Below are 16,843 nucleotides of genomic sequence, written 5' to 3'. Positions count from 1 at the left end.
TGAAATATGACCTATAATTATTGCTTACAATATGAGTGAAATAGTTTTCAATTAAGAATGTTAAAAAGCAGCTTTTGTGTGTTGGAATGGTGTGGGCGTATACCAGTCGTTAAAAATATGAACGCGTGTAGACCGCTGATTGGCCAGCACATCGCCCTCTAGGCCGCTGATTGGCCAGCTCATCCTCCTCGGGAGTACGACATCATACTCTATCAGGAAATAGCAAGCATTTTAGAAACGGTCTGTTTGAGATGCAAGTTTGAGGCGGGGTGTTTTTCTTCCATTTTATGTTTTGACAAATAGGAGTATAGGATGAGTCAACAACATTATTTGGGTATGAGTTAACAAAATATGAACTTCTGAAAGTGATATTTTCACTGGAGAGTTAATTTAAAGGATCAGATCCGATTTCAGCAGCAAACTGTAAATCTATTAGGCCCACTGGTCAAAGGTGCTATTGGCTAGTTAGCATAGCGAGGCTTGAGTTACATGTAACGGCTATGACCCAGGTTAGCCCTAAAGTGGACTTGCTAGCTCGTTAGCACCTACTGCTACTACATCTCACTAGCTAGATTTACAAAATCTCTCATTAGCTTTCTCATACTTCTACTAGGCCTACATATTGTGTACTGTAGTCCTGGATTTAGCCCTACAATCTGTAATTGCGTCCATTTAAACTGAGTAGAATTTGTTTAATTTTCGAATTTTCCAACAGAAATGGCCTAGCCCGTCTCTCTCCACATCACCAGTCGAGGTCAGCATTTGGCTTTGGGGCTGGTTTCAGCTGCATCTATGTTACCAATTAAAATGAACCTGGCACATTGGGAACAACACAACTTTGTTCCCAATGAATTATTGTGGAGATGACACCTGGGAGCCAAGCAGGCTAATAACTGTAGCTCTCTCTGTCCATCTCTCTGTCTCACTGCTGGAGAGGTCGTCTAGGAGGGCCCTGGAGACCTGACAGGCAGGCAAGCAGGCAGGCTGACTCATTATACTATACGGTGGTATGGTGGGGCCATATGGAGGAGAGACAAGCCATATTCTCTCTCTCTCTCTAGCTCCTCTCACCTTTCTCTCTCTCTCTTTACCTCTTTCTGAGTGTCTCTGTATATCCCCTGGCTACTGCCGTGGCGAGGCGAGCGCCACTCTATCACATAGCACAGCTAATCTGCTGCCAATTCCTAGAACGTTATCGCCCCTGCCGCCCTCCTCCCAGGGCCCTCCAGTGCAGCTTTCAGCACTTTCTCCCAGCCTTGCACACTGACACACACCTCCACCTCTCCTACCCTAGAGGGGATACATTGGGACTGCCGTGATCTGAGCATTGGAAATGCATTGGACTTTACCTTTACATTTTTAACTGTTTTATTTCACCTTCATGTAACTAGGCAAGTCAGTTAAGAACAAATTCTGATTTACAATGACGGCCTACCAGAAGTAAAACTATAGGACAAAACACACATCACGACAAGAGAGACACCACAACACTACATAAAGAGAGACCTAAGATGACAACATAGCATGGCAGCAACACATGAAAACACAGCATGGTAGCAACACAACATGACAACAACATGGTAGCAACACAACATGACAACAACATGGTAGCAATACAACATGGCAGCAGCACAAACCATGGCACAAATGTTATTGGGCACAGACAACAGCACAAAGGGGAAGAAGGTAGAGACAACAATACATCACGCGAAGCAGCCACAGTCTTGGGAATGAAGAGATGGAGATAAAACTGTCCAGTTTGAGTGTTTTTTTTGCAGCTCGTTCCAAGTCGCTAGCTGCAGCGAACTGAAAAGACGAGCGACCCAGGGATGTGTGTGCTTTGGGGACCTTTAACAGAATGTGACTGGCAGAACAGGTGTTGTATGTGAAGGATGAGGGCTGCAGTAGGTATCCCAGATAGGGGGGAGTGAGGCCTAAGAGGGTTTTATAAATAAGCAGTGGGTCTTGCGACGGGTATACATTCGGGGTGTAGATCTAAGAAATGAAGGTGTGTCTGCAGATACACCATTTTCTGACGGACTTAATTCCACCATAATTCCACCGCTTTTATTCAGCGAGCCGCAAGGGATCCACCTCCACCAAGCCTGTTACGCACCTTCATAAAGGGAAGTCTGAGTCATACAAATGGCTGCTACATGCACTGAACACAGGTTTCCAACTAACCCCAAAGCCCACAGTTAACGAGAGACCCATGCTGTGCTTAGACTAAACAACATCAACAGCTTCCATTATAGATGTGGCTGGTTGGATCTCTCTCCCCCCCCCGTCTCAGAATGTCAATGTTTGTGGTCATGATTAACGCACCGCTGCAGAGGGTGATTATGAGCATTGAAGAAGTTCTCTCTCATGTAATGGATACGGCGCAGATGAGAGCCTTTGGGAGTATGCCGTGCAGAGACACAGTAGGTATGAATGGAGTGTGTGTGTGTATGAATGCATGTACTGTAATGCTTCATTAAACCTCTAATGAAGGTCACCGACCGTTGGCATCCGACACCTGTGTGGGCATACCTGTGCCACCGCAGGAGGGCGTGCTCGGTGTTCCAAGAACAGTACCACCCAAGCCAGAGAAGACCGGGACAAAGTATGTCGCCCCCCACCCCCCGTCGCCCTTCCTCAAAGCAACGGCCATAAAAAAAAATGCACTATTCTGAGCTTGTTTTGATCGAGTCAAGACCCAGCTAAACGCTCCTTTTAAGGAAGAGCGGAGGGATTTGTTTCTGTTTTGGGGCTGAAAACTGTACAGGAAAGATGTTCAGATTCAGAGCCCCTGGAGAGATTGATGGCCACTGTGTTTCCTCTAATACAGTCAGGAACACATAGAGGACTGACTGCATGAAACGGCAATAGACAGTCCTTCAAACTAACAGAGTCTATGCGGGTTAGGAAGCACACACACAACGGAAGCCAGAAAAGCTGAAAGGGAACAAACTCTCAATAAGAAACAGGTAAGCGATGTTGCGGAGGATCGATTCGTTCTCGGAAACTCTCCAGAGAGAGAAAAGAAACACAGCAACCACAACATTGTCCTTTTTCAGCTGTGGCTGTGCATCACTTCCAGGACTGACAATCAGCCTGTGTTTGCCATTTCAGAATGACTAAGTATGACCTGACAGAGACAGTGAAGACACACAGGTCAAACTCCTCAGGGTTCAAATGGTGTAGGTCCTCCAGCAGACGGAAAGAGAGAGACCCAGTTCAGAACGAGAGGTACTAGCCTATCTATAGTACGCCAGGTGAGAGAGGGGAGGCCGCTTGCCCGCTCTGCCCATCCGTGCCCTCCTCTTCCAAAATGGACGGATGAACAGACCACATAGCAGCGATGCCACTCCCCCAGGCAGCTACATCCCTCTCTCTCCCTTCCCTCTCTCCTCTCCACTCTCCGCCCATCTGCTTTTCCTCCCATTAACAAGGTGACGTAGTGCAGAGTGCTGCCAGAGAGCCTCCTCGCCTGCTGCTGCTGGATCCACAGCCTTTCTGCCAGCCTCCTCACCAGACGGTCTGTGACCTCCAGATCAACATCCATCTATCCACCCACTCTACTGGAGCAGGTAAGTGCACAGGCCTGGCGAGAATGAAAAACTTAAAGGCTGTAAAGAAAGCCATATTGTAATACTGTTCCAGCTATACGACGATATCGACATTACCTCAAAACTAATAACAATGCACTCCTGCGGGGCTCCAAAGTATTCCCTAAATATCATTTATTCAAGGTCAAGCACTAATAGTTCAGACGGATAAGACTCACAAAACACCTAAGCAACTGTATTTGTGTCTCTCAAGCGATGATTGATCTTGCAATACGCAATAGTGTTGTTATGAAGGCTATATCCTGAGACAAATGGTACCCTGATGTTTAGGATGGAGCAGTTCTGAACTTAACTGTCCTCCTGTCTAAACAGACAGAGCGGCGCGCACGCTCGCACACACACATCAGAGGCTAGCCGTGACCTATCCACAACACACACATTTGCATCTGGCAAAGGCCTGGAATTTGCATTGATTGAAATGAGCAGACAGGACACAAAAGGGAGTCTGTAGACAGGGAAAGGTTACTGCCAACCAACCAACCACACACTGGAGGAGAGAACTGGAAATCACATGGGTTTATCATGAAAATGGCCCACTCTAGCTTGCCTCAGTGCAGTGAATCTACTGGTAATCAATTCTCATATTCATTGTAATCCTATATTTCAATACCAGGTGGAAGAGGCTGTTATGAAGATATATTTTGTTTGAATAGAACAGACATTTTCTGGTTGGCAACTGACCATTGTTCACACTGCTATGCGTATCGTAATTGGGACTGTATAACATTTCACTTATGCCCTCTCCTGAGCCACACATCCAAATCAATGCCCACAGTTCCCTGTACATTGCTGTGTGATGCCATCATGGAAAGTTCAGCGCTGGGGGCCAAGCCCATTGAAAGCTTTCCTCCCTCTCCCTCCAGATGACTCATTATCACAGGAACTACGCCAAGAGAGCTGAAAAAAAAAACGAACACTATTGGCCTGTGAACGCTTCTGCCAGGTTTCAGAAGGATTTCCTTCTTAGGTTCGATTCGATTTCATGTTCGGCTTTGTTTTTCCCCCACTGACTCCGTCGCTCCATGTGGACTCTTTCATGAAGAGGAATGGCGGGTTTGGGTTTTACAATCCAAACAACGTCCCCATAGGGTTTCAACAACAGCCTCTATTAGTTTGGCATTTCATCCTGCTGTTATTAGTTTGTCATTTCATCCTGCTGTGTCCTTGGCCTCCCTTCAGAATGCCCTTGAATGGGTGGGTGGGTGAACCCAGGGGGCAGTGATTGAGTAGATGGTGACATGTTTAGTAGTGCCAGGGGAGAGGCTATTATTAATGAACTTATCATATCCCCTTGTCCTGACATGAGGAGAACAACTCCTGACCACTCCAGAGCTGAAGGCTTGGGGGCATTTGGTGTTGACATGCCGCTTGATTGCCACTCATCGCTGAAGGCATGGTGCGTTAAGCAAACCATGTGTCATGTGACCAGGGTGAGGGAGGTATGTTTGTGCCAGCCTGGGCTCCGACGTCATTCGCTAGTAACCCCTCTTACCCAGAACCCTCCAGTTCCTTTTAGGCTGGGGGCTCCTGTGATCTTCTTGGAACACCAGGCCTAGCGTTCCTCTCAACCACAATAGAACGTAAAACAACACGACTCAAAAAGTGTAGAAAGATAATCTCTTAGCATAGATGGATTGATGCTATAGTGGACAGAAGGCCCTTAATCCTCACAGACTCATTATCAGGACTCAAGCGAGATTCCTCCGTATCTACATCCTGACCCATTAAATCCACACGCTCTACTGCACCCAGCCCATGCTTTGCACGCGCAGTTCCCCTCCCTCCACACGGGTGGTGTTCACGAGGTCAGGTCAGAGAGATGTTTTTAAAGAGGGGCTTAGGTTTGGCTAGTGTCGAAATGGACTCCACCTCTTTGAGATAGCCAAAGGTCAGCCCTAAGAATACCCGCTGGCACATAGCTGGAGCCGGGCAGATAACTGCTGTCAGCAGGTCTTCAGCGGGCCTGGCCGCCTCCTCGCCTTGCATCTCCCTCCCCTCTACTCTGGAGCAGGCCATGGGTAGTCTGACTCAGAGAGGCAGGGAACCAGCAGGGACCAGGGGCAAAGCTGGGAGAGTGACCCACAGATCCTCACCTTTCCTGGGCATGCCTGTCACTGAGGAGCCCCTGAAGGGAGAGAGGATTCTGGAAGAAGAGATAAGGCCTGTGCGGGCGGACTAGAGAGAAGCAGGGCTGCTCTGACGATCACAACCCAGTGTGTATATTCTCGACCCAAAATGGAGGACAGCTTTAGCCACAGTAATATCTCCAACAGCACCCTCACCGTCACTGAGATTAGAGGTGGTTTGAATGGCTTCATCTCCAGTTAGAAGTCTTCTGCGTTCCGATAAGGCGTGTGATCTCCAGCAGGTTTTTCCTTCCATGTTCCGCCAGAGGGAATGCGGTGGAGTCAGAAAGGGCACACCGCATACAGCACCTACTCACGTCCATGTTGGAGTCGTCAAACACCCAGCAGGGAAGTGGGATTCTCATTTCTATGATGTTGAAAGCTGTCACAGTACACAGAAAACACACATTCCACATAAAATCATCGAGCTAAAGCATCGCATCCTTCAAAAACCCCAACAATATTTAAGCATTAAAATACGCCAAAATATGCAACGACAACAAAAACAAGTAACATACACCACGAATACCAAACCGCCACCATCCAGGTTACAAACATCTCTTCAAACCTAGCTTCCGACTCACAACTTATGAACCCCATTGAGAGAAAAGTACAAAACCGTTTCCCTTTTTTAGAAATAATAAGCCCAGAATAAGCCCAGATACGATCGGCCAAATCCAGTCGGCCATTTATAGAGAGGAATGAATTATGGGAGACGACAGGAGGTTGGAGTCCATTTTTATTATCATTCCATTATCCTCCTGTCTCGGTTGTTTTGACCTTGAGAGGAGGGGCAGAGCTGTGCAAACACGTGACACTAGAGAGCAGACTTAGTGGGGATAGGAGATCTGTGATTGAGTATAAGGCCTGGGGTTATGGGGCCCCAAAGTGAGTGCCGTTTGATTATATAGATTTTTTTTTTTTTAAATGATGTTGTATTGTAACATACACTGGACAGCTGCAGTGAAATGTGTTGTTTTACAGGGTCAGCCATACCGTTGGGCATGAAGGGGAATGGGTGGGGTATCTTGCCCTCCAGTTGAACCAATTGTTAAGGAAACTGAATGTGACTAAAAATGTTATTCTGATTCCGTTAACGGTATTTCTTTGTTTCCTGTTTCCTCACTGACTCCACTTTCTCTGCCACTCCCCCCCCCCAGCGCAGCTCCTCCAGACCCCTGGGCACCGGGACCACTCCTCTCACCTCCCTCCGTCACCAGCCCGCCACCACTCTCTATCCTCTGTCCACCTGTCCTAGAGTACGCTCTCGCCCCTCACTGCTTAGCGCCCAACCGCACAGAGCCCAGCCAGTCCCAGCATGGATAAGGTGCAGCACACGATGCGCTCGGCCATCCGCAGAGCCTCCATGGCGGTGGACGTGCCCCCCCAGGCCAGGCAGAACATGCAGGAGCTCTTTGTCAACTTCAGCCTCATCCTCATCTGCCTGCTGCTCATCTACATCATCGTGTTGTTGATGTGAGGGCCGAGGAGGGGCCGGGAGGGGCCAGGTGCCACACTACAGCCCAACAGGGCCATGCACTCTTTAAGAGGGCCAGACAATGAAAGGGGAGAGGAGGGGATTGGGTGGCAAACATGGAGATTATCTTAATATTTTGTCAAATGGCTTTGAATTTGCAGGAATTCATGTAGGATAAGATCAGATATACTGTTTTGTAGAGTCTAATAATCCGCCATGATTTATTTGAATGACATATACAATCATATATAATACTAGAAAGTTGCAGTGTGAGAGTTGCAATAGAATATTGCTGTTCCCAGATGCAGTATACACTCTCCTACATATTTATTTGCACGGTGAAGCTAAAGTAACAGAGTCATAAATATCATACCCCACCAAACAAATGCTAATGAGAGGTTAGCATGTTTTGGGGGCATGATCTTTGAGAAAGTTACAGATGCACAAAGATCATTATTCGCGATTCATTCGTGATTATCCGTAATCATGGTAGCATGCACGTTAATGTAGAAGTGTTCAGAAACATATTCTATTGTTATTTACCATACAAGGGACTCCAAAATGACACAATAAAATGATTTACCAATCATTGAGCACACCATAATCCGAAACACTACTAAAGCAAACTGCAAATGCATCCAACAAGTTTGTAGAGTCACAAGCATGATGTGGTCATTGCGTGCTAGAAATATGGGACCAAACACTAAACTTTGGACTAAATTGAATACACTATTGTAAGAGTAGAGGAGCTAACCCCTGTGTCCTTGCTATATTCCCAATCCCAATACAGTACCATCACTGTCACCTAATTATCCCCAGTTCATTCATCCCCCCTCCTCTCCCCTGTAACTATTCCCCAGGTCGTTGCTGTAAATGAGAATGTGTTCTCAGTCAAATTACCTGTTAAAATAAGGGTTAAAATACTCATGGCACCTTCAGATGGGGGGGGCGACTAGATACATAAAGTGCATTCATTTCTAAACGGTAAACAGATGTGTATGAAAATACCCTGAAATAAAAAGGTGGCATTCTGTACTGTCGCCTGATAAAACTTTTGACCTCAAATCCAAAACGCTGGATTATAGAGCCAAATTCAACCTTTCAGCTTCACTGTCCAAACAAATACGTAGGGGAGTGTATGTCAAAGTTGTGTGCACACATGTCACCCTCATGTAGTTCTGTCATCCCTCACAGTGACTCTTAACTTACAGCTCCCTTCTGCCACCTGGCTATACTAACACACTACAGTGCACTGCTGAAATAAACGTACTGACAATGTTAACCCACGGGAATCTGACTTGTATATGTGTGTGTGATCATGTGTGTGTCTGCGTAAGCGAACCGGTCTCTCACTGGGCCCCTGTTTTCCCTCTCAGACCTCTGTAGCTGAACCAACAACCACCACAGCACAGCTACAGTGAGGGCTAAGCAGGGAGATGTAATCTGCATCCATCCAATCATCAATCCATCACTAGCCTTCCTGGGGAACCTTCCAGAAGACACACACCCCCCCCCCCCCCCGGACTGAAGAGCTTTGCCCAGAAATTGATCGCTCTGCCTGGGGTATCTGCAGCCTGAACCCAACCTCCTCCATGTCGAGTGTCATCATGGATCTGGTCAACGACCGCGGCCTCAACCTGATGCTCAACTTCCTGCTCATCGTCATCGTGCTGCTCCTCATGCTTGTCCTGGTCAAGCTCATGTAACCTCTGACATCTGACCTCATGGCTTACAGTAGTTAGGTTGAGCAATTCCAGTCCCCAAGGGCCACAGGGTCTGATGGGAGTCCCTGTACCTCTGATTTGATCATATAAATACACCATGGCTTTGACTAATTACTATTCAACAGTTGTTCATCCACAGCATCAAATCACTGAATAAAGGCTGCGAACCTGCAGGATTAGAATCCAAGATCTTGAGCTGTTGGAGAGAAGAAAAGTCTGGGATTCCGTGAGATCGTAACATGAGACGGCAAGATTCAAAATATGACAGGAGGATGAAGCTCCATCCACCGATGGTAGAGAATGTAAAAAATGTTGGCATGGGAGAATCAATAGCATGCCCTCCTTCCATTTAGCTTGACCTCCCTCTAGTGGTAGAATCACCTAACTGCACCACATTTCATTCTGGCCAATGATTTCTTTTTTAAGTATGCCATTTAGCAAACACTTTTATCCAAAGTGACTAACAGTCATGCGTGCATACATTTTACGTATGGGTTTATATGAGCCATAGAGAACAAGCTCTTTAAAGCTTTTACACTCACAGTCAGACTATTAAGACCAAAGCACAAAACACGCATGATGCAACTGACAAATGATTAAACCTGCAATATGTAACTTTTTTGGCTGACCCTCCACAATTCACATAGAAATGTGAGTTATAGTTCTGTCATTCTGATCGAAAGCTAGTCTAATCTGTTCCATTTCTGTTCTATTTCTATGGTTCCAATTTTTTGTCTTTTACTTTCTTTTTCAGTTTCAAACGGCTGAAAATACTATTTTAAAATATATATTTCACAGCGGTTTAGATGGTACAATGATTCTCTACACTATATTTTCTTGTTTCGCCACATAAACTGAAATTAGGAAAACTAGTATGCAATCTTTAAAGGCCCAGTGTATTCAAAAACGTGATAATCCTATGTTTTATATATATATATTTCCACACATTGAGGTTGGAATTATACTGTAGTATTGTGAAAATTATGATAATGCCCTAGAGCTGTTTGAAAGGATTGCCTAAAATTTCTGCCTGTTTTGGTGGGATGGAGTTTTGGCCTTCTATGGGGTATGGGGTATGGCCTTCTTCACCATGGGGTAAATTGGATAATAAACCAATGAGAAAGAAGAGTTCCAAACCTCTCTGAAAATAACAGCTCATTTTCAGTTTCCCACTCCCCACTCCACTCCCAGACAGTCCTAGCAAAATTCTTGCTTGAGAAATGGCCCTTTCCTAAGAAGCAATTTTTTTGTTTATTTTTTACCATTTTAAATGAAAACAATCACAAGTTAGGTGCTTAATTGTTACCCAGAAATGATTTGATGTTGAGATAAAAACAGCTGCATATGACCTTTAAAGTTATCAGTCCTTTCTGGTGCGATATCATCTCTTTATGCTGCACTCACAGACTAACAGTTGAGTTAGGCCCTTTGGAGACGGTTGGCTTTTCATCTTTTTGTGTCCAGTTGCTTTTGAACACAGTTTTTAGCATATTCACACTGGATAGTAGATAAGTACAACACATTCTTCCCTCAATAAAAATGTGTATGTAGTGTAAACTGTTCGGGGAGAGATATAATATTGTTATTGCGATATCCTAACATTATTGTATGCTGTAAATGTTTTAGTGTCCAGTGGTAAGAGGCGACTCGTTTATTTTTGGCAGAGTAAGACACAAACACAGAGTAAATGCACCAAACGCGTCCAGCTCTCTGAAGATGAAACTACTGTAGAACGGTTGTCTATCTGCAGGCACTGGCTCCACTGGTCACTTTCTTATGCACACAACGCATTTTGTAAAGAATGTTATAAGATAAAGATCAAATACACAAACCATAAAGAGTTTGCCTGTCTTCATTGAAAATGTGAACTACTTTATATTAGCCTTCATGGAAACGCATGTGTATCTTGTATCGGTGCAATCCGGGATCCACCCCTATCGCTCCAGTATCCCTGCACATTGTAAATATGGTATTGGAACTGACCCTGTATATAGCATACTTACTTTCTCCTGTTTTTGTTCTACATTATGTTATTTTTAGTACCACATTGATATTGATTATTGCATAGCTTGGTTTAGAGCGTGCAAGAAAGGCATTTTACTCTACTTGTGGATGTGACGTTAAAACTTGAAACGTGATCGTTGGGACGTCCCTAACCCATTGAAGTTTACATTTAACATGGCCATGGTAATCATGGCCGTCCCCAGGATTCCAGATTGCACTGACCATCTTGTATTGTTTGCCTTTAGGAAAAACGTCAACGCTTCAGAAGCCCACCAGAGGGCGATATGCCCTCATACTTAGTCCTACATGAAGCGGTTCACAATTTGGAGGGAAATCTTCACCAGTTTTTAGTACAGACTCCAGGCAATTTTGTGCTGAAAATCTGAAAGTTAGTTGTCATGGGTGTTAACCTAACACTCATCAATTTATTTGACAGAGTCCCCTGACTAGCTGTCTAACAGAAACTGTAGTCCACTCGCCCAATACACTCCTCTCACCTGGTTGAGCTCGGCCTCTTGCCGTAGCCTCTCCCTCTGCTGCTGCTCCTGTTGCCAGGCCGACAGGGCCCCACACAGCTCTGGCCCGGGGCCGGGGGGCCGGTACTCCATCTGCTCACTCAGCCACATCTGGGTCCTCACTGCTGGCTGGATGGGAGACCCTCCTACTGTCTGGTGGCCCAGTGGTAGGCCCCTCTGGCTGGGTACCGTCAGCCCGACGCCAGGGTGCTTGGTCTCCGGTAAGGCACTGTAGGTCAGGTCTAAAGTGTTGGGTTTGAGTGGGGACGAGCAGGCAGAGTGAGAGTCTGTCTTAGTACTCAGGGGGTACTTGTACCTGGCCTCGGCCCCTGGGGAGTGCAGGTGGGATAGGTAGGGGTCCGTGGGGCCCAGAGGGTCATGCCTGTAACCGTAGAGCACCCCTCTGTCCAGGGAGCCATGGGGGTCAGAGCGGTACGCGGCCCGACCCCCGGGGATGGTCTTCTCCTGGGGGCTGAGGCGGGTGAGGGAGGACCAGCGGCGGACGGGCCGGGGGTCCTTCATGTCCAGGGGGCTGTCGAGGGGCGAGGGCAGCTGGCAGGAAGACCAGGGGTTGCTCCCAGGGGAGGGCACTGTGCTGAGCTTGGGGCCGGTGGAGGGCGAGGGCATGACGTGGGCCGTGGGGAGGGCACCTTGGGAGCGCAGCGGCTGGAAGGACAAGGTGGTGCTGGAGCTGGAGTGGTCTGGAGGAGAGGAGAGAGGAACACTGTGTGGGTGGACTTGTTCAACTATCTTACATATTCCAAACGACATACATTTCTATAATACACGACCACAACTTTTTGGGAAGTTTCTTGCCTGACGACTGTAGAATTTAGTTACAAAGGGGTGCTTCAATTCTGAACACAGTACTCCACAGTGTGCTCCAAGGACCATTTCATACTACTGGGCATTATTAGTTTAGAAAATGTGTTCCTGGTTCATAGAAAGCTGCAGTCTGTCTGTCTGGAGGGCTCAGATGTTCAGCAGGGGTGTTACTGTGTTACTATATGGTTGGAGGCACCGCCCACAGTGTCAGCCCTGGGCTCATCTGCCATGTTCCTCATGAATAACCCACGATCTGTGTGTGTGTGTGTGTGTGTGTGTGTGTGTGTGTGTGTGTGTGTGTGTGTGTGTGTGTGTGTGTGTGTGTGTGTGTGTGTTATACGACATACTAGGAACACTGCTGCCTCAGGGGCATCACGCAACAGACACATGTGGCCAGTCACGCACAAAGAAGCACGGGGTAAACAAAGGACTGTGTCTATGGCTGGGCCCTTCTAAACCAACATGACTAACTACCAAAGCAAGACACGGATAATTAGCTCCCCAGTGCAGGTCTGAAAGTGATTGACAATATCATATGTTAAAGTCACACTGTCATTAATCATTGGATGAACCAAACAGTATGATACTACTACTGTACCTCAGCATAAAAGACCACTAGTTAGCCATGAGTATATAGACAGGAGTGAACTCGGACTCATCACCAATTCTAAGTTCTGCCCATTACTTAAGCACATCATAGCAATGATGCAACAACCAGTGGCCCATATCCAACTTTCCTCATTTACAGCAATAGACTAACATTAAGGCATCAAAGCCTCCACTGGGGCTTCCGTGCATCTCATTAAGACTAGAGGACTCTGCAATGCAGCAGAGCAGGGATTTTCTCCTTCCAGACTTATTGCAAGTAGACTGGCTGGTGAGTTGGAGGAACAGGGAGAGGGAGGGGAGAGTAAGCCACAGTGAAAGGGAGAAAGGAGGCTGAAGCTGGGGCAGAGTGGGAGGAGGACAATAGCCTGGGATGGTCTTAGCTCTGTCTGGGCCAACTCTTTTGTCATCCGTTGTAATGCAGTAAACTGTTAGCATGGTAACTAACACCACAGAGGAGTTGGCTCAACTAAACCATGCAGTGGCAGTGATCTTCCACCAGGCGAGAGAGAGGAAGACAGAGGACCAGTCTGAGAGTGACAGGGCAGTCCTCCCAACATCCCAGAGCCCTCTAGTACTGGAAGCACAGAACTGCTCCTGACCCTAACGAACCATGTGAAAAGTTCCCTTCAACTGAATCTAAACAATAGGTGACCAGATAATCTGAGGCCAAAATGAGAGCAGGCCAAGGGCTCTGACGCCCCTGTATCCTGACAGTGACAGAGAGGGACACTTTGAAGGAGGAGTCAGCCAGTCAGAGAAGAGACAGAGCAGTCATTCTGTCAGCCCTTCTCACGTCACATTAGTCATTGGGGCAATTCACACATCAGAGCAACAACCCCCCCCCCCATGCACTGTCCGGAATGTTCTCTAATATGAGCAGCAAGGACGCAGGGTGGGACGCATAATGATTGTATCCTTGGTTGAGTTATAAGGTCAATCAACTTAAAAGATTGTCTGCAATATTTTGAAAGCAATGTTAGTTCAGAATGGAGGTCAATTTCACTGGTTTTGAAGTTGTACTGAAGTAGCCTACTTAAACTGACTTTGTACTGAGACAAAGACCCCGTTGTCATGCCACCATACCACCCGGATTCCGTTGCTCCTTGTTGTTGTTCAGTTTGCGCTCACCTTGAGCCCCCCAGGAAACCATTAGCGGTTGGGCCGTTAACAAAAGACAGAGGCACGTGGCTCGTCGAGGTTCTGACAAAGTGCTCCTTTGTTAACACTTTTGAGAGTCAGGGCAAATGCTAGAGCAGCTGGAAGGGGCTGGGGGTTGAAGGGTGGAGGTGGGGCTAGGGCAAGTTAGGCTCAGACAGCCCATTCCACACAGGACCGGCTGCCACTCTAAACCTAGTCTCACACATGAGACACTTCCTTCCCTAGCTGGCTACGTGCAATAACCTGGTCTGAGGAAGAGGTGACTCTAAACTAGGGCCCGGCTGCATAAAACATCAAGCGTTAGGGTTAACCTTAAGGAATAGAGCCCCTCAAATATTTCCTTAGGTAAGGGCCTTTACAGTAGTTTGAAGGTATGGATGGCAGAAAGAGTATCTGGATACCACGGAGACGGCAGGATTTACTGACTAATGTCTCGTCAAAGAGATTGCTTTAATTTTGTCAGATAGCAATCAAGACAGGACAACCAAATTGCTTCAGAAGATAATAAATCACGTTTCTTGTAGTTACTTTTTTCTCAACTTGTTTATATTAAGTACGTCAAGCTAGCTTAAATAATACTTAGAGCTAACTAGCCAGCTTTGTAGCCATGGATTGTGCATCTTCCATTGTTTAGATAAGTAGCTAGCTTTGTAGCCATGGATTGTGCATCTTCCACTGTTTAGCTAAGTAGCTAGCTTTGTAGCCATGGATTGTGCATCTTCCACTGTTTAGCTAAGTAGCTAGCTTTGTAGCCATGGATTGTGCATCTTCCACTGTTTAGCTAAGTAGCTAGCTTTGTAGCCATGGATTGTGCATCTTCCACTGTTTAGCTAAGTAGCTAGCTTTGTAGCCATGGATTGTGCATCTTCCACTGTTTAGCTAAGTAGCTAGCTTTGTAGCCATGGATTGTGCATCTTCCACTGTTTAGCTAAGTAGCTAGCTTTGTAGCCATGGATTGTGCATCTTCCATTGTTTAGCTAAGTAGCTAGCTTTGTAGCCATGGATTGTGCATCTTCCACTGTTTAGCTAAGTAGCTAGCTTTGTAGCCATGGATTGTGCATCTTCCATTGTTTAGCTAAGTAGCTAGCTGGTTGATGTTTTCCTTTTGTAACCAGAGCAGATGAAAACAACAATCACCTCCACAAATGCTGTTTACATTGATATCCATACTGAATGAAGCCGATAAGGGACCTCGTGGGCACCCTTAACTTTTCCACTTAATTTATTGGGGAAATTCACCTTAAAATGTTTTGTGCAACTGACTTAAAGTTAAGTAGACATAAACCAGCCGGGAAGGTGTTAAGTAGACATAAAGTAGTCTGGAAGGCTTTGAGTAGACATAAACCAGCCGGGAAGGTGTTAAGTAGACATAAACCAGTCTGGACGGGGTTAAGGAGACATAAACCAGTCTGGACGGGGTTAAGGAGACATAAACCAGTCTGGACGGGGTTAAGGAGACATAAACCAGACTGGACGGTGTTAAGGAGACATAAACCAGACTGGAAGGGGTTAAGTAGACATAAACCAGTCTGGACGGGGTTAAGGAGACATAAACCAGTCTGGACGGGGTTAAGGAGACATAAACCAGTCTGGACGGGGTTAAGGAGACATAAACCAGACTGGACGGGGTTAAGGAGACATAAACCAGTCTGGACGGGGTTAAGGAGACATAAACCAGACTGGACGGGGTTAAGGAGACATAAACCAGACTGGAAGGGGTTAAGTAGACATAAACCAGACTGGAAGGGGTTAAGTAGACATAAACCAGTCTGGACGGGATTAAGGAGACATAAACCAGACTGGAAGGGGTTAAGTAGACATAAACCAGACTGGAATGGGTTAAGTAGACATAAACCAGTCTGGAAGGCTTTGAGTAGACATAAACCAGACTGGAAGGGGTTAAGTAGACATAAACCAGTCTGGAAGGCTTTGAGTAGACATAAACCAGCCTGGAAGGTGTTAAGTAGACATAAACCAGTCTGGATAGCTCTAAGTGAAGAAGACATATCCTGGCTGGCTACTGTTGGAGACTGCGGCTCAGACCTGCTAGTTTCTCTTTTCCTGCAGGCCAGCTGGAGCTCAGGAAGCATGCTACACTGAGCGCTAACAACTTGGAAAGGCATTCAGATGCACACTGTGACTGACTGACCCTGGGCTTCCAATGGCTACTGAAGTGAACTCAGCCTTAACCACTCTGGATGCCAGCACTACAGTACAGCACACAAAGCACTGAGAGGTAGGGAACAGCATGGAGGGTTAGTGGAGGAGGGAAAGTCAACGTGGAGATGTACAGAGGGCAGTGTATTAACACTGACAACCAGCTCTGACAGCCTGATGATGCTAGCATGATGATGATGGTAACTGATATAACAGTTGGCTACCAGGGAGCAATCATAATGAGGCCACACCACAGAATGGTGACAAGTGGTGACAGGACTGCTGGCAGGGAGGATATGCTCAGGACAATTCTAAGCAATGCCAATAAGCTTGTTATTGGAGTAAAAAGCAATAACAAGTGTTCTGAAAGGAGATACAGATCTCTGAGATCCAGCAGGCTTTAATTAAAACTCTATTAACAGGGCTCAACAGCGTAACAATTTTACTCGCATATGCGCCTAAATATTTTCCTGTGCGACCTTACATTTTAACCAGAGCGCCCAGAGAAATTAAGGATTCTAGCTTCCTAACCTGAAAATATTTTTCTTTGTGTTCCTAATTTCTTCGTGTTGGCCAATATTTTTCAATTTAGGCGCAAATATGCTCCGTGTAAAAATATAAAAAAAAATATGCGAAG

At 46.3% G+C, this 16,843-nt stretch overlaps 1 protein-coding gene across 2 annotated transcripts in view; it reads right to left on the bottom strand.

Moving 5' to 3' along the window:
- Positions 1-16,843, bottom strand: part of LOC139407139 (centrosomal protein of 85 kDa-like) — a 74,590-nt gene that overhangs the window by 21,491 nt on the left and 36,256 nt on the right. For both annotated transcript variants that reach the window (XM_071150587.1, XM_071150586.1), the window contains one exon: positions 11,440-12,158. In XM_071150587.1, the coding sequence (XP_071006688.1) occupies positions 11,440-12,158 (719 nt within the window). The remainder of the gene's footprint in view (positions 1-11,439; positions 12,159-16,843) is intronic.

This window comes from Oncorhynchus clarkii, chromosome 4, assembly GCF_045791955.1.
Source record: "Oncorhynchus clarkii lewisi isolate Uvic-CL-2024 chromosome 4, UVic_Ocla_1.0, whole genome shotgun sequence".
NCBI classification, from domain to species: Eukaryota; Metazoa; Chordata; class Actinopteri; order Salmoniformes; family Salmonidae; genus Oncorhynchus; species Oncorhynchus clarkii.
The sequence above is the reverse complement of the archived record's forward strand: the minus strand, read 5'-3'. Positions and strand labels throughout refer to the sequence as shown.